Genomic DNA, 17497 nt, shown 5'->3' with positions numbered 1-17497 from the left:
GGTGTCGTTGTTGCATGGCACTGGCAGCAGGTCAAAGTAGACTGCCACAATTTGCGCACTCATCTTGCGCACGGCGTAGAGGTTTGGCTTTGGGTTCCTTTCATCTGCTTTTTCAAGTCAAGCATAGCGTCATTGGTTCGCGTTCCTTGATCTCAGCAACTAGGCGTTCCCACCACGGATCTCTGTCCGATATGGACGCGGGCAGACTGCGTGTGTTCAGAGGCAGAGCTGGCTCGACATTGTCGATCCACCTTCGGATCCTCCTGAGTGCGTGATACAGAGGCGGTACCGTCTGCGTGAGCAATCGCATTAGAATGACAGATAGAACAATAATAAGAGGGGTTCCACATACACTTCGCGTTGAGAAAGAGATGACACCAGCGAACCATTCAGTTGCGATCTCACGATGTCGGTCCTCGGTAGAGAGTAGCCCGAGATAGAAGACGGGAAACAAGGGCGCCTGAGCACTGAAGAATTTGCCATGCGTGGGTAGGATATGTACACAATTGGCCAATTCTGTCAGCGTCATCAGAACGTCTGGATGATCTCTTGGCAACCTGCGGGCCCGTCAGCGTTTCGGAGTTGATGTGGACTGGATCGCAAAGAACCACTAACCTGAGCAGCCGGCATTGTGCGTAGACTTTGGCTCCAAGCCTATAAGCTTCGGCCGAAACAGAGGTCATTTCTGCCGAAGTCTGGATAACTTCGCGTCCACCTGCGAAGTGGCTGTCGACCCAGACCTTGGTTGGGGGCCCTTCCTTGGCCTCATCCCATGTCAAGAAGTTGGGAGCCCATTGACGCATATCCTCAAGACAATTCATAATGTTTTCAACCTGGAGCATGTTGCCCCCGCTTGCATCGCTCTGGGACATGGCTCCCGACCACAGCGTGATCTGTCGCATCAGTTCTAGCAAGCGCCTGCACATTCCTACACCACCCTGGATTTGGTGCCTGTCTTTGATGTTGCCGTATCTCAACCATCTAAAGCGGCTAGAGGCTTTGCTTCCATCGTACGTCGAGTACTGGAGCGCAGGCTCAAATGGGAGCATCGTCTCAGCTGTAATGATGCCGCGGGCTACGAGTTTGCACTGCGCAGCGCGTAATGACGACATTTGAACGTTTTCCGGATTGTAGTAGCCGGCATGGGGATTGTGGCGCTCAAGTAGCTGTTCGCAGCAGTACAGGGCATCCAGCCAAGGACAGTGGTCGCGCATCTTGCGACGACGTTCAGGGAGGTTGGTCTGGTGAACGATTAGCTGGATTACGTTGGAAGTGCCAGTAGGGTCGCGCTCACATCCTGGATGACCAAGGCGATCAGTGTCGTGAGTGTGCAGTCCAATTGGGTGGAAGAGAGAAGTTGTCCAGAGTTGTACTGTTCGAACGAAGCGTCTATGCCCTTGTTCGCTTCTTCCAAGAGGTAGTTGGCAAGCCCAAGGCTACGCCGCGACGGTATCATGTCGAGAATGTGGACGGCTGGGATGCTCATAAAGGCGTGATAAACGTAGCGGTTTTGTCCCAAGAGTAGAAAGTCCTCCTGCCATACATTGTCGGCACCAAGAGTACTGCGTCCTGGTAACCAGTTGCGGCAGTCTATTTTGTCAGCGAAGCAACTTGCCCCGTCTTTCTAGAAAAAACTTACAGAAAGCGAAAAACACTAGCTCATCAGGACTGCCGCGCTCGAGCATCCTCCTCGTCATAGGGTTTGTGCTGACTTGAATGAGGCCGAGGGAACGCTGCACACTCTTCCTCAGATTTTCGCCATCTGCAGCTTCTGCGGAGGTCATTCCGTTCCTCGACAAAGCGAGGGCAGCTGCGTCGCGGTGATCTTGCTCCAGCTGTCGCAGTGTGTCATCGGATCTTGTGCAAGCTTCAGGGTGATCAAGCTCTTCCACTTCAGAGCCATCGGAATCTGACGAGTTTGCCTCATGAATAGTGGAGACTGCACGACGTCTGCTGTTATCGATTCCCCAGGGCTTTTGTCGAGCGATGGGACCTGTAACCTCCTGACTGGAGGACCCGGCAGGAAGTCGAGGATTCTCATACTTGATGTACCCATGCTGTCGGCTCTTGGTGAGCCTGAAGCGGGGGTTGAGTTTAAAGCTTCCGAATGTGCCCCGACACTTTCTGAAGGGGTTCTCAAGCTTCCGGGGTGGGGGCGTGCCCTCTACTACTTGGTGATGGAATGCGGTGCCATGATTGACAGCCAGCGAGGCTTCAGAGGCTGATGGTGCCGTTTGCATCATGTCTGTCTGCACTACACTGTGGTTGTGCACATTTGACTGAAAGTACATTGCATTGCCATTGTCAGAGCCTGGAGCAGCAGTAAGCAATCCACTCCACGCTCCACAGTTCGATCGCGACACTCACCAACTCTGGAACCGGGTATGGACGTGGAGAGCCCATTGGCGGGTGTGAATAACATGTGCGAGCCTGACGGCGATGCTTCCGTGGAAAACACACTCAAAGCAGATTGGCTAAGCATGTCGATGCCACCTAACACATGTGTCGGCGCTTCGAAAGGCGAGGCAGCAGCGAGATGACCATTATTGTGGCTCATGATGGGTTGCATCAACGAGTGGTGGTAGAAGATGTCGCCGTCGGGCACGTGTGTTGCTTCGTGCGGTCCAGGCCAATTCACCTGGTTCTCGTCGTGGTGCAATGACTGCACCCAGGACTCGTCACACGTGCTGATAGGCGCCGGGCTGTGTCCTACATGATGTCCTGAATGTTGTACAAGCCGAGGGCCGCCACAAGCCAGAGATTGGTGGGCTGAATGACTCGAACCTAAAGGCCGCTGGAACGGCTGCGACAGCTTTTGACGCTTCGCAGGACGGTTCGAGTCGTCTTGCGCTTGCCTGATCATGTGAGAGAAACTGGAGACAAGGGAGCCTTGACGGTATACCCCCTTGCTGTTGGCTACTGCTGGTGCGTACCGGTACTAAACATATACAGGGCTCAGGGCAACAGCCCAGGGCGTTTGAATAATAGTCCCCGAACGGTCGAACGCGTATTGAAGCCGAAGCGCGCGTTGGTGTGCCGTAGGTCGAACCCGGCCGTCAGGCGGTTCGCCAGTGTCCTGGTCTGCCAAGCGACTGGAGTCAGAGATTAGCCAGTGGAAAGTGAGCGTGGTCAGGCCGAGATTGGGTGAGATGAGTGAAGAGACGACTGGATCTGGGGATGTCTCGCCAGGCGAGGGGAGAGATGACAAGGGACTGCTGCAGTGTGATACGCAGGTGGACAGACTGGCAAGCGGGCAGCGACAACCGAGCACACCCTGCAGCGTTGCTGGGTCGGAACGTGGGTAATGACGCGCTGCCGTCGTTGGCAGAGGTGGGTTGCAGAATAGCAGCAGAAACGACTGGGCCCAGAGCCGCGAAAGAGAGTGGGAGGGAAGTTGGGACGTTGTGACCGGATTTTGAGATGGCTTCCGTGTTGTGTGATATGAGGGATTGTGATAGTGCTTCGGGGTGAAATGAGGGGGGATCCCCTTATGATAGTAACATTGAGCTGAGCCTACGGGGACGGCAAATAGTAGTTCGGCCCTAGAACAAGCGGCCTGCAACTACCCAGTGCCTCTTTTGGATAGCACAAAGTGCCCGATCCTCGTGTCCAGTCACTCGAAGCATGATCAGTAACCCCAATGATCAAGAGCCAGGGAGGGTGCCACGGGGGGCAGGGAAGGGCAAAGGTCGTCGGGAAAGAGCAACGGCACCATCAGTCCGGCCACAGCAAATGAGGACTTGAGAAGAGCAACAGCTAGTCGAGTCAGTCGACCGGTGAGAGAGAGGTGCTGCGTGCCTGGCTTACCAACTCAAACGAAAATGTGGATATGCGTATTTAGGCAGGGAAAGGGCCTGCACGGCGAGCATCCAATTGGGATGAACGCGCGCAGGAAGATGCGATGCGACCATGGAGATAAGGGTATAGGGAAGTAAAGGAAGAATGACAGTACATACATAATACAGTAGAGGATACTAGCAAAGACAAATGCGTGCGCTGCGGCTACCAGCAGCTATGATTGCTTGTTTGCCTGTGCGTCCAGATACTGCACGCGGCTGCCGCGTCTTCACCGGTTCGTTGTCAATGTCGGCAGATGTAAAACCGAGCGAGGTCCTCTTGAGCGATGAGTGAGAGGGCTGGTCGCTGTTTGTTGGAGCTGTACTCGTCGCTTCAGTCCTGATGTTGTCTGTCGATTGTACTGGATGTAGGATAGAGCAGCGGTGAACGCACGCGAGAGCAAAGGAACATATGCTTGTTCAAAAAGCCATCTATGAATCCCAAGCCCGACAAATTTCGCGCAGACTTTCGGATTCTAGATCTATGCTCTTGGCTACCATTGCTTTTGCGGTCGACCCTCTCACCCTTGTTAGTCTCACCCGCTCGTCATTCGCCCGACAGCACTGGGCTTCAGCTCATTTCCAACCACTGCGAAGTGAAATTCTTCTGCCAGATAAACCCAGGTGGTTGGTTCAGCTTGACACGTCTTCCCCACGTTGGCGCCAGATCTTCATTCCCGTGACCTGGAATGTCCCGCTCGCCGGCCAGCCCCAAGCCCCAGGACCACGGTGCCTGTGCCAGGGGTAGTGAGCCCTGTCTGGACATCCGTGATCCATCGGCCGCATCACGATGGCCGCAGATTCGGGGAGGGGCTGGGGATCGAGGGGAGAAATGTGCTTACAAGCCTTGAAAGCGCAAGTCTTGCGACCTACTTGACTGGTTGGTGTGGCGACAAGGGACCATGAAACGTAATGTACACGCTGGGTGAAGCAGAGGGGGGCGACCGGCGGCCGTGGTTGCTTCTTCCTTTCAATGTACTCCAGTCGTTCATCAATTGAAGAGTCGGTCCTCAGTTGCTCACCGCACATGTGGTACTTCACGACGGTGGATGGCGGGGTCACGACTGAGGTCCTGTAGATTATTGTAGATTCTCGCAAAATGCCGCTGCAAACGCGGGTACAGCCCCTATGATCAAATAGTAACAGCTGTTGGGGCACAGTGTTGTCCTCACGGTACGGTTTATCGCGGGATGGCTGGCGGGATGAGCCTTGCGGCAGCGAATGGATACACTAAGGTACGGGAACGTGCTTGTTGGCCATGTCCACCACGATGATCAGCCGTAGATCTGGATCTGATCTCCAGCATGACTTACAGTGTCGGGAAAATATGGCACTGTGCGGTAACACTGTCTTGCCAGTCCCTCGACTCTGCTCACGGTCGGACAGTCTTGTTGTCGTCTCTTCTCTCACCGACATTTGGCATCGTCGTCTCTTGTCTCGTGCCTATAGCCCTGTCTTTGAATTCGGCTGTCGCTACGTCGATGACACGGTCTCGTGGGACGTTGACGCTGCCAACCGCACCATAGTAGTCATCCGGGGCTGCATCGGCAAACCCTGACCTTCAATTGCCATCGCGACTTTGTGAAGGTCGAAAACTGATAGTCAGACCGCGTGTGTGGCGCGTGACGGACGGTTCATGGTGTGCTTTCTTTTGGTTCACTGCATTGGCTGATGCTCCGAAGCCATCCCACACTGAGCACCCCGAATTTCTAGTACCGTTGAGCAAGTATGTTGTACTGCGATGTTGGTGCCATCTGCGTGTCGCTGACAAGATACAGGCTGTCACTTAGTGGAACGCTGAGGACCCATCAGCTGTATGAGCAGCATGTCTGATCCGCACAAGCCTTTCGCGGGGCCTCTGCCACCATTGCCGTCAGCATCAACCTCTCTCCCGAGTATCCACTATGTCGAAGGTCCCTTTTACTCGGCCCTTCACCAGGCGTGGGACACCACAGCTACCACGTCGAGTAAGTCCCCCTTCAGCGATGAGCTTCGCGCAGCCATCGACAAGGCGGAGGAGAAGACCAAAGTCAATCTGCCTGGCCGATCAAGATCCTATCACGACGAGCAGCTTAACAAGATGGAAGAGGTGGGCGAATACATATTGTGGACATCTCTGGTGCTGGAGAGGCTTACAGCCGAGTTTGTCGAAGGACGATATCTCTCGGACACCATTAATGAGCTCCGTAAACGCTTATGGGAGGATGACTTATCGGCAATGACAGTCAATGCGAGCGTAAGCAAGTTGAGGTGAGCCGCGTCCCATTCAAAGCCAAACTATGGAATTGAACCTGACCCAGGAACTAGGAAAATGAAAGAAGAGACACAGCGTCACGCAGAGGAGATGAAACGAATATGGCTGCCATCGAATTACGGGCCTCCGATTGAGACGGAACGCACACAACTGAAATTCCGTCAGAGTGCATACTCTTATCCTAATAAAGACCCTCGCTCATACAGAGACTCAATGATGAGTGGAACATCAACTGCTGGACCGGGTACGCACGAGTCACTCGCTGATCTGGGGGACTCGGATGGAACCAGCGAAACAGACAGTGAGACTGAAGATTGGTTCAACAAGACCATCGAGACGCAACTCAACAAGCGCGGCAAGGGCGAATGGAGATGCGTGAGGGGTCTCAAATGTAAACAGGGCGGTGTTGTTGATGGCGTCGTGAGGGTCTTTGAGCGTCATTCTGAGTTCAAGTGAGTCCCAAGCAGTGATAAGGACGAAGTGTGGTACGGCTGAGCTGACGTTGCAAATAGAACACACTGTCGGAAACACAGCAAGCCCTTCAGATGCGAACTGCCAAATTGTCCCAAGTTTCCCAACGGACGAAAATTTGGCCGGAAAGACGGCTTGGAGAGGCACCAGAAGACTCTGCACAGGCATGACATAGGGAAGCAGTCTCGTCGCCAAACCACAACGAGCAGCTCGAGTGTCGCATCGCCAATGGCGCCTGGACCGCCCGGTGGCACGTTCTACCTCGCAACGGAAATGGAAGGCATAAAAAGATGACGGACTGGCGGCACAGGGTCGTCAGATTCGTCACCAGTGCCGCCAGCTCAAATGAATAGTGGCGCTCACTACTACAGTGTTTTGCTTGCCTTATGAACCGTCCTTATTGATAGCATCGGGGCGCCTGAAAGCGGACTGGATTCGCATGTGCCCGCCCACCTTTGGATTTGATGGTGGTTTTGGCGGCAACTAGGATTCTGTTGGCGGATCCTATACTTGATTGATTGTACATGGCGTTTGCTTGGAGATCAACCGGGCATGATGCTCATAATCACAAAAGCACTACTTTCTCAGGCAGACATGGGTTGGGACCACCGGTAATTGTTCCATTATTTTACCCTCAGATAGCAAGAATGAGGTGCTTCTTCATAGCTAGGTGGTACTTACCTTGACTAGGGCATCTGACTTAGTTGCTATAGATGCAAGGCAAGCGCGTCCTGACGCTTAACATGTTTCTTCTCTTGCCATCTGCGAAACGCCTCCTAAAAGTTTCTTCCAATACTCCCCGACTCTTAGATTCTACGACGACTGGAGCCAGGGGCCCCAGTGTGCTTGTCTCATAAGTGCCCCATTCAGCACTCGAGCGAGGGTCACATCACGTCAGTCGCATGCGGGACACAGAAGCAAACCCTTCCCCCACGCACACCGCCAGGACGCACGTGTTCGGGTCAAAATCTCCGGGCGAGCGCGCGAACGGATCCATGCTCTGGCCCATGCAGACCGCCCAATATAAGATAGGACAGATCGTTTGAAGGGATGTCTCCTTGGCTCCCTATCGTACACATACGGTTCATACCCCATGATCCCCATCCTAGTTGCGAGGAAGACCCGCACGGTCAGCGCGGACCCCCGCCTCTCGCAACAAGCGGACAAGGCTTCAAACGCCAGCATATGCAGCACCGCTACCTTAAGCACATGCATTCGGCTGGGTGCATGTTTGCTGCCAGCTTTCTATCACCGGACAATGGAGCCTTGCGTGCTGTTGAGATCTAGGTCGGTCAAAATAGTTCGTGGCTCTTGTCATTGGACCTACACCCTGGTCGATGCCAATCGTTCGGGAAGATGTCCATGCGCAGTAGAGTGCCATTGGATCTCTAGCTCGAGAATATGGGTTTTCGTTTGTAAAGTATTCATTGGACGGATATTGGTTTCACGGGCGAGGCAAGTGAATCGGAAGTGCATAATCTGCCCTAGTGTCGGCCCGTTCCGACACAGCAGATTACAACGCCTTCCCGAGGTCAGGAGGACACTACTACGTAGCAGGAATGGCGGGTATGAGACCAACGGGCTCCCGTTGACCGGTTCCTCCCGTGGAAGCGAGTTCGTGGTGCGTCGCACAAGATCCGTCATTGTGCGTCAGCTCAGCTGCATTCGGAGTGGCCAAAAATACTCGACACTTATTATACTATCGCCGTATGTTGTGCTACAGCTCAAAGTGGCCTGCGGCAGCATGCAGATGACCCAATTAGTCTCGCGTTGGCCTTGCGACTACCTCCCCCTTCAACACGCGGCAGTCCAGCCGCAGTACTATCCGAATTCCTAAGCCTTGTGTCGTTCGTGAACGAGGCGCAGGAAGACAATGTCACGACTCGACAGTTTCTCCGCTTGATTACATGACGAATACAGGCTCCTGTAAGCTGGGTTTCTCCGGATGCTCACAGAGATCTGGCTTGAGAGCACCCTGAATGCCTACATTGTTCTAGCCTTGGGATTGTGTAGGGATGGACAGCCAGGGTCTTCAACGTAGCCTCACCGGTCGCGCGTCCCCTCCTGCCCAATGAAAAGAAGCCGGGGAAATCGCCAGGTGGGAGGGAGTCGGTATTCGGCTGCAGGCTTTAGGGTAAAGGTTCGGCTACGTGCAGTGGTGATATGCAGTGGCGCAGGGAATAATAGCAATGTCAGGCTGCCGCGCTTTGCAGACAGAGGGTGTGCGAAGAAGCGTCAGCAACTGGACAAGACTTCTTCATCGAGGTTACATCTGATCAAGCCACATTCAGGGTCCTTCTCCAGCTCGAGTTGTGGGCTTGATCAGTGTGTGTGTGCCCTTTGCACGCATCACGCACGTGTCCGCAAGTAGGTGCGGGCATAAGAGGCTAAGGCGCCCTCAAGGACCAGATCCACCAGGTGGGATAATAAGCGTCCAGATTGTATCCGTCGTCGGCATCTTATCTCTGGGCGCAGCAAGTCACGTCGGAGCATTCGGGCGACCCGTAAATGGGAACGATGGAGGAAAAGAGAGAAGAGACGACATTGTAGTGGGGCGGCGCGACACAGATTTGGGGACGGACTTGCACCGGGACCCCTGGCAAGAAGCTGATAGGCTCCGAGGGGGCCTCGTGGGGGTGAACGCAGAAAAAGGGACTGTGGCCTTTTCCAATGCTGTATCCGGACTTGGCTCAACTGCGAGCTGTCAGAAGCAAGAAGGCAAAGTCGATCACTCGCAATCTCTCCATGCGTTTCAGGTGGCACTGAACCAGACAGCGAGGGAATGTAATGAACCAACGAAAGCAAAGCGCACAGTACACCATTGTCGACGATCAGCAAACAGCCACAGATTCCACACACGGGCACCCGTCGGTCATTGGAGGTTCTCTTGCCCAGCTCCCGCCATTCCAGCTCCCTAGAAGTCAATAAAAAGTACCGAATGTCGAAGCGGGGGCGTCGCCTCTTGACGCAGTGGCCAACTTGCCGCACGCGGGTTTGTGGATGCCAGCATTGAGTCTTAACCTGCAAAGGACCTGGTGTAGTTGCTCTTGTCACTGGCCGTTTCGGAAGAAGGTTTGCTAGGTAATCAAACAAATGATGAGGTCATAAAATATTAACATGTATCAACTAGGCGACCTAATATGCATGGACACCTAATTTAGCGCTCGTTGCTTTTCCACGAAGAAGGCTCACTTTTGGGTGGGGCGAATGCCTTGGGACGATGGCGCGCGAACATCCCAAGGGCCATGATCGTGGTCTGGCGATGCCGCAAAGTGACCTGTCGATGGCATGAGACTTTGATTTTGGTAGGTATAGTAGTGTCGATGTTGACCAGACCACCCGTACAGAGTGATTAGTAGTCGCTACTTTACAGGGTACCTTAAAATTCGCGTGGTGATTGCTATCCCCACGTCTCCTTTCCTCCGCATCTGCAGCCACGCATGATCTCAGATTCTCAGTCGTGATTGTTGTCGTCGGCTCCAACAAGATGGCTGCCAGTGTTTGCCCCAAGTGATCCGCGCTCCAATCAGCCGAGACTCACATTTGTTGATCTCCCCTGGAAACCAGAGTCCCGGGCCCCCCTGTGCCAGTCCAGGTGTTCCTTCTCCAAGACTGGACCCCTCTGTCGATTCTTACTCCACACTCGAGTCTCATCACGCCTGGGTGAGGTTAGCACCTTCCTCGCCCTCGCAGGCATTTAAAATCATCGATTACGCTCACAAGTTCTCGGGGCCAAGGGTAGAGATCGTTCACGCGCGGCGGACGCAACCAGTCGCTTCAAGTCCGGGCCTGTTCAATCCCATCCATGCCTAATTAGTGTGTAATGACGACTTGGATGGCCTTGGCCGTATCGAGTCACCGCCCTTTCCTCAGAAAGTGTGACCGCCGCGCCCGGCGTGGAGAGTGAGGCTACTGGAAGTTCCGCGGGCCCCCTTTTTTTTATTTTTACTTTTCGTTTCTTCTCGTTTTTGGCTGCTGAGACAACATGACATGACAATCGCCCTGCTGTTACCCGACCTGCCAATCCCCGAAAGTCGGGTGACCGCAGACGGCGCTGACCGATGCCTGCGCTGTCGTGGCGCGGTCCTGTCCTTCTCAATTTCCTGAGTCCTGCCAGCGCAGCCACGGCCAGATTGGCTTGTGCTGGCCTAAAGCTGGGGATGTATAGTGGTTACCTGCCGACATGTACAGACTTATTATTCGTAACCAGGTGCCTGGCCGGAGAGCATTCATCGCTACCTCTGCATTCTATTTTCCTGGATACACCCCCCTGGCAGACGGACCCCTTGCTCTCTTCTTTCCAACTAGTATCTCGTCCACGTATAAAGGCAAGTGACACCCATCAACGAAGCTAGAGTAGGTCGACACAGGATTTCACTCAAGCCTTCGGAACTGTCTGCATCGTCGCTTGGCTCACACGACTGCCACTTCACCTATCCCAATTGGCACAGTTCCAAACTCCGCTTCCCCAAGTACCTAGACTCAGACACTTTTGACAGCCAAACCGCCCTGAGCCCTCTACTGTATCCTGCACACTTTACTATGACGGTCAACAAACCTGCCAGCCAGGCGGATGCACGCCGTGGCACTCAAGCACACTCCTCAGTCCTCATCGTGGGAGCTGGCAATTTCGGTGCTTCCGCTGCTCTGCACTTTGCTAAGCAGGGCACACCGGTGACCTTGGTTGACACTGCACACTACCCCAACCCCAGAGCAGCCTCCCATGACATCAACAAGATTGTCCGCGATGACTATCCGGACACGCTCTACATGGAGCTGCTCCGCAAGGCCATGCCGTTGTGGCGGAAGGATAAGCTCTACAGCCCGTGGTATCACGAGGTCGGCATGCTGAGGGCAGACCCATCGAATTTCGGGGACAAGAGCATGCAGGCCTACCGGGAGGTTGGCATTGCGAACGACTCGCGCTACATGACTGTGGAGGAAGTCCGGGAGCGCTGGGAGGCGTACTCGACCTCCAACTTTGACGGCCTGAGCAAAGTCTTGTACAACCCAACGGTTGGCTTTGCCGAGGCTGACAAGGCACTCGGTGCCGTAGTGCAGGCGGCCATCGACGCAGGCACCCACTATGAGATTGGCGAAATGTCATCCCTGGCACTGAGTCCTACGGGAGAATGCAGGGGCATCCATCTGAAGGATGGACGCACTCTATATGCCAATCAGATTCTCATGGCCACGGGCGCGAGGACACCTGCCCTCCTCGCGCAGAGTGCTCCGGGGAACAAAGACCTGCACATTGGTGACCGCTTGGTGGCCACAGGCGCCGTCAGCTTCCACGCCAAACTTCACGGCGCGCAGAAGGACAAGTTTGCAGCTGTCCCGGTGCTGAAGAACTGCATGCCACAGGTGAAGGGTACGTACCGCAACGTGCCTGGCACTTACCGAGCGCTTGCTTCATGATACTGACCGTCCGTGTACAGGTGAGGGCATGTCTATCCTCCCAGACGGGACAATCAAGTTCAACTGCGACATGTGCTTCACCAACTATCAAACATTGCCTGCCACGGGTGAGAAGATGTCTCTGGTTCCGGAGAGCAACTTCTTCAACACGTGGACTGACCGGAAGTTTCTCGACTTCTTCGAGAGACGTGCGCGCATGACCATCAACGGGCTGTACGGAGACGAGGTCAAGAATGTCCCCATTGATGCGTACCGGATGTGCTGGTGAGTTGCCCGCGCTGGCTTACTGCTTTTCGCGGGACGCATGACACTGACTCGGTTCCCAGGGATGCTTCCACGCCGACTCATGATTTCCTCATCACGGCGCACCCTCACTCCCAAAATCTCTACATTGCCACCGGTGGCTCCTTCCACGGTTGGAAGTTCCTGCCCGTCATCGGGGACTACATCGTCCAGCTAATGGAGGGTACCTTGGGCGCTGAGCTCACCGACCGCTGGGCCTGGGACAAGAAGGGCGGTGATGGCCACTCTGCGAACCCCACGTACCAGGTCGTCGGCGACTTGCAGGATTGGACTGATGACATTGAGTACGCGTAGGACGCCGTGACGGATTACCAACCATGGGATGGAGGGCAGGCGGAGGCAGAACAGCATGCAGGTCGTCGACGCCACCGCCTGGCTACATCGTGCGCACTTGGCATCTAGCATTTACAGCATCGGCGCGGGAGTTTTTGTCTACTAGGGGAGGTAGCGTATTGTTTATTGCCTCATTCACTCACATTGAGGAGTTCGGGTTGCCTTGGTCAATTGGTCGTTCTTCGCTCGAGGCATTTTTAGCATCATCTGCTGGGTATTAGCTGTCTCTTTCCCTATTCGTATCCTGGTCACAGACTATAAAATCAACACTATGCACTTTCCATGCTTCTGGTGCCCCTGCATCTTGGCTAACAATGGCTGTACGTAGACAATCAAAGATCCGGCTAGGCCTGTAGAGATGTGATGACGACGACATGTCTATGCATCGCGCAGGTGATGGTAATCAGTAACGTCTCACATTTGAGACCATGGATACAAACAATATGTGCGTGTACGTCTGATCCCTGCTGTACAGCAGTCTCGCGACTCGCGACTTGCGACGGTGAGATCGATCTGTGCCAGTACCCACGCACACGCTGCCGATCCCCGACTTGGAATCGTGGGGCCCGCTGGTCGGCCGATATGAAGTGAACAAGGCACGAGGTCTAAATATACGTAAATCCGTGAATTTGAGTTTCCTGGTTGACTTTAGAGCTGCTGGGTTGGGCAGAGCCATGACTCAGCGTCCTGCGTGTGTCCTCGCAAGGTTGGCCCAGGCCTGGACCGGTTGGCTTATCCCCGAGGACAGCAACAAGTTGAGCGTTGGGGTCCTCGGGGACCTGGCGGTGAAGGAAGACTGTCACTGACTGCCTGGGACGAGTCGGAGCGGGATACGTAAGACGGGTCCGATCCGGATCCCCGCTCGTCACATGAGTGAATGGTACGTGGGAAAGTGGGGGAGAATGATCGAGCCCAGGCGTGCTTGGGCTTGCAGTTTTGAGGCCAGCCACGTGGATTTCAGACAGGCAATGCCCTCTACCTGAGGGGGTGGCCTTGGCCCGTTGCCGACGAGGGCCAAGAGCAACTAATAAGTAATTACGTTCCCAGTGCCGCCCTGGCCACGCGAGAATTGTGATTGGGAAAACTGCTCCTAGGGAGCCGCATCTACTACGGCTTCACCCCGAGCGAAGACGATAGGGGTGGGCGATGTTTGGTGCACAGTGCGCGTTGCTGGCTAATAAGTTTATCCTTACGCCTTTGCCATTATCATGGGAGCGACAATTCTCCAGAAGTCGATCTTAGCTCGTATCAAATCTATGGTTACGGCATGTTGAAAGAAAGGGCTGTCTATCGAAGCGTTATTATCTTGTGCCCAGCACTCACTCCAGAGTCCAGACTCCAGACCTACCACATCGTGGATGAACATTTCCGTGACTTGTACGCTCGCAACCTACCCTGTGCTATCCGCGTCAACGTCCTCCCACACAGATGCAACACGTCAACACATTGCCTGCACAAGGGTGAAGCAGGTTTCGCCGGGCTCGTGTTTTTCTGCCGGTGTGTCGATTGCAGTGCCAACATTATAAACATGGCACTTGTACACCTGCGTTTATAGTGGTTGGGTGTGGTGGTAGTTACATAGTTGCCCAAAGTAAGGATAAAGGTTGCGAAACCACATCCGTTCCAGTGCAAAGTCGAGGACACCGGAGGAGAAAACCCGCCAATAGCGATGAGAGATATTGCACGCATCGCCTCTGAGATACACACCCCATGTTGCTTTTCAAATACTCAATACCTGATAAACTTGACCAGTACATGGGCGCCCAACCCATCCCTCGAGATCATCGGGAGCCTCCGACAGTCCCCTGAAGACCATGAGAAGAGAGTCTGACTAGGCCATGCCACTCACTCGATTCTGTCACATGGCTGATGATCGTGCAGATGGCCTGCGTTTGTTTGAATCATCTCCGCCGTGCTCTGCCTGTTTGGGAATGATCTGTACGCCTTCTGGGAACACCCGCCTCTCCAGGACGAGGAAACCCCCCGTTGTCCACGATTGCAGCTGGCCTCACCCTCTCAGGGAAAGTAAAGAAGCACGGAAATTTACGCCCCCGGGGGTCTGCTGTCCTGGCCAATCCCAGATCTCCTGCAGTTACGCACTTGGCAACCTTGAGGGGGGCTTGCAGCACACAGCTCAACTACTATTGATGCTGCATGTCGGTCGATCCCGCACCGAGCCACCACTTGCCACGATAGCAGTTCCAGTGTGCACCAGATGTCTGGCTGCGTTGGGCATCGAGCTGCCCAACTCACTCTCCCGATCTCAAGCTCCGATCTGGGCGGAGAATGAGGCATGATTCCATGTGAAGGGATCTGGCGTGAACGTACGGCGCGTACCGGCACACAGAGTCCAAAGTCGTGCTGACTACTCGTTCCAACAAGTGATCCAAACACAACCATCGTGTTTGTGCCCATTCGCTCTTGAGGATGGTAATGGAAGTTCGACCTTTTGGAGGACCTGGGGTTCGTTCTGAACTAGAGGCGTCCGAAGGTCCAAGCTCACATTGTATCTCAAGGCAATATCATTGAGAGCTTCGAACCAGAGCCTCGAAGACACCATATTCTCCAAGGCGCAGAGCCAGCTGAGAGAGACATGCCATGACTTGATGCTAGCGGTCGATGTTAGTTGGCACGAAATGTCTAGAGATCCTTAGCAAGAAATGAAAGATGTCACCGCAACGCAACGTTGGCTGACAGCTCGATGAAGGTCATTGATGGAGTTATCGTGAGCTTGCATACATGAGAGAGCAAAGCTCAAGCTTCGTAGCTCAAAACTCCGAAAGCGTCGCTGACTAACCCGAGATACACGTAGGTGAGCTAGACGCCAGCGGCCAGCAGAGGCGCGTCACAGCACCGGAGCCTTGTGGCTCCACCCAAGGGATTGCAGCCAATCGTCTGTTCACTATGCCCTAGCTCCAGCTGTGGCTCAGGCGTCACTTCCCACCTCTGATTCCACTGCCTTCGCATCTGATCGACTCTGATGCCATCATCACCATTCGACTTTTCGTACGAAAGTGAACTCTCCGAATCGTCGAGTACTGCGCATCAGTAAGGGAAGGTATAATCGATCCCATTCGAAGGCGCATTCGTCCCGCGGACTGCTTTTAGGCCCAAGTTTCACGTCCTCGATCGAATCCAGGTCAACGTCAACATCAAGCGATCACCACGCGACAGCTGCAACCATGGGCTCCGACCCTCAATATGCCAAATGGCCCTTGCTGCCGCTGTCGCAGCATGTATTCACGCTCAGCAACGGCTACGCCACCAGTAAGGCGCAAGAGGCTGCCGCCAAGGCACTCCAGGATGCCATTACTGAGGACAAGATGGCACCCTTCTACCGCTACCTAGCGCACCCTACGACCGGTGTTTTCAACAGCGTCGGGGAGAGCAGTTCCAGTGCTCCAGGTCGTCCCTTGAGCAGGAGGACCAGCCTGGTGGGTATGGTGGCCTCGAAGCCATCAGCCACTACGGTCAACCTTCCGTGGGACGAGGCATTGTACAACAGGCTGGTGCAGGACAACGAGAAGGAGCTAGCGGAGATCCAGAAAGAGGAGGAAGAAGCTGTGGAGCAGGCCGGAGACACAGAAGTGACAGCAGCTAAAGGCAAGCGTGCCGAGTTCTGGGCCCGAGTTGGTGACAAGGTAGGGAGTCACAGCGATCTCATCATCTCATCATGTGCGACGAATGCTGAAACCAAGCCAGGACAAAGCAATCGCTGCTTATGAGAGTGTTTTCGAAGGAACGGGCATCCTCGGTGCCAAGATCGATCTCGTCCTGGCCATAATACGGATGGGCCTCTTCTACGGCGACAAGCCTCTCGTCAAGAGGCACGTCGAGCGTGCCAAGACTCTCGTGGAAAGTGGTGGTGACTGGGACCGTCGAAACCGCCTCAAGGCTTACGAGGGCCTTCACCTTCTCACTGTCCGCTCGTACAACCTCGCCGCCCCGTTGCTCCTCGACTCGCTCTCTACATTTACCAGTTACGAGCTCTGCACGTACTCGAATCTGGTGATCTACTCCGTCCTGGCGGGCTCCGTATCTCTCAAGCGTGTGGACTTCAAGTCTAAGGTAGTTGATGCCCCCGAAATCAAGGCTATCCTTGGCGACGGAGAGGACAGGTTGCTCGCACTCAGCGGCGCCCTTAGCGCAGGGCCGGGTGCTGACGATACCTCTGGCAATGATGCCCCCAAGACTGCCACGGCCGGCGTTGTGAACCTGACTACCCTTGGCAGTAGCACCGACCAGCCCGAGGCGGAGATGGCGATTGACTTCAGCCCTCTTGCGCTCCTTGTTAGCAGCCTGTACACCGGCAACTACAAGACTTTCTTCCAGTCACTCGCATCGGTTGAGGAGCAATTCCTGACGCAGGATCGGTACCTGTCGGAACACAAGAATTGGTTTGTGCGCGAGATGCGCCTCCGCGCGTATCAGCAACTCCTGCAGAGCTATCGCGTCGTCGGCCTGGACACCATGGCAGTCGACTTCGGCGTGACCGTAGACTTTTTGGACCGGTAAGTGTACCCTACGTAAGCTTCCCATGGCGACCATGCTGACCAAATGAAAAGGGATTTAGCCAAGTTCATCGCCGGCGGCCGCATTCCATGCACAATCGACCGCGTCTCGGGCAAGGGTGTTATTGAGACCAACCGACCTGACGACAAGAACAAGCAGTACCAGGACGTCGTCCGCCAGGGTGACCAGCTGATCACCAAGCTACAAAAGTACGGTCAGGCTGTGCGGTTGAGGGGCAGCGAGAGGGCTTAGGGGATGTCTTTACACTTGAGCTAGACTTGAAACCCAGTTGACTCCGTTTGACGCGAGATGAATAGAATTGAGTCGACATCAGCTCGGCAGTACATTCCACGGTCCACATTCATGGCAT

At 54.6% G+C, this 17497-nt stretch overlaps 4 protein-coding genes across 4 annotated transcripts; 3 read left to right on the top strand and 1 right to left on the bottom strand.

Annotated features, from left to right (window-relative positions):
- Positions 1–528: 528 nt before the first annotated feature.
- On the bottom strand, positions 529–2422 carry J7T54_006558 (uncharacterized protein; the record flags this gene model as incomplete). Its single annotated transcript, XM_051503002.1, has 6 exons — positions 529–557; positions 616–654; positions 716–1241; positions 1295–1590; positions 1640–2311; positions 2368–2422. The coding sequence occupies 6 exons, from the start codon at positions 2420–2422 to the stop codon at positions 529–531; spliced, it is 1617 nt and encodes a 538-aa protein (XP_051365369.1).
- Positions 2423–5652: 3230 nt separating this feature from the next.
- Positions 5653–6546, top strand: J7T54_006557 (uncharacterized protein; the record flags this gene model as incomplete). The annotated part of the gene is made up of 3 exons (XM_051503001.1): positions 5653–6086; positions 6281–6334; positions 6393–6546. The coding sequence occupies 3 exons, from the start codon at positions 5653–5655 to the stop codon at positions 6544–6546; spliced, it is 642 nt and encodes a 213-aa protein (XP_051365368.1).
- A 4557-nt stretch (positions 6547–11103) lies between these two features.
- On the top strand, positions 11104–12576 carry J7T54_006556 (L-pipecolate oxidase-like protein; the record flags this gene model as incomplete). The annotated part of the gene is made up of 3 exons (XM_051503000.1): positions 11104–11932; positions 12000–12243; positions 12306–12576. The coding sequence occupies 3 exons, from the start codon at positions 11104–11106 to the stop codon at positions 12574–12576; spliced, it is 1344 nt and encodes a 447-aa protein (XP_051365367.1).
- Positions 12577–15797: 3221 nt separating this feature from the next.
- Positions 15798–17379, top strand: J7T54_006555 (uncharacterized protein; the record flags this gene model as incomplete). The annotated part of the gene is made up of 3 exons (XM_051502999.1): positions 15798–16256; positions 16318–17126; positions 17181–17379. 3 exons carry the CDS (start codon positions 15798–15800, stop codon positions 17377–17379), a joined length of 1467 nt encoding a protein of 488 aa, XP_051365366.1.
- Between the last annotated feature and the right edge of the window lie 118 nt (positions 17380–17497).

This window comes from Emericellopsis cladophorae (genome assembly GCF_022114955.1).
Source record: "Emericellopsis cladophorae strain MUM 19.33 chromosome Unknown NODE_4_length_1054762_cov_117_872525, whole genome shotgun sequence".
Lineage (NCBI taxonomy): Eukaryota > Fungi > Ascomycota > Sordariomycetes > Hypocreales > Bionectriaceae > Emericellopsis > Emericellopsis cladophorae.
Note: the sequence above shows the minus strand (reverse complement) of the source record. Positions and strands in the feature narration are given on the sequence as shown.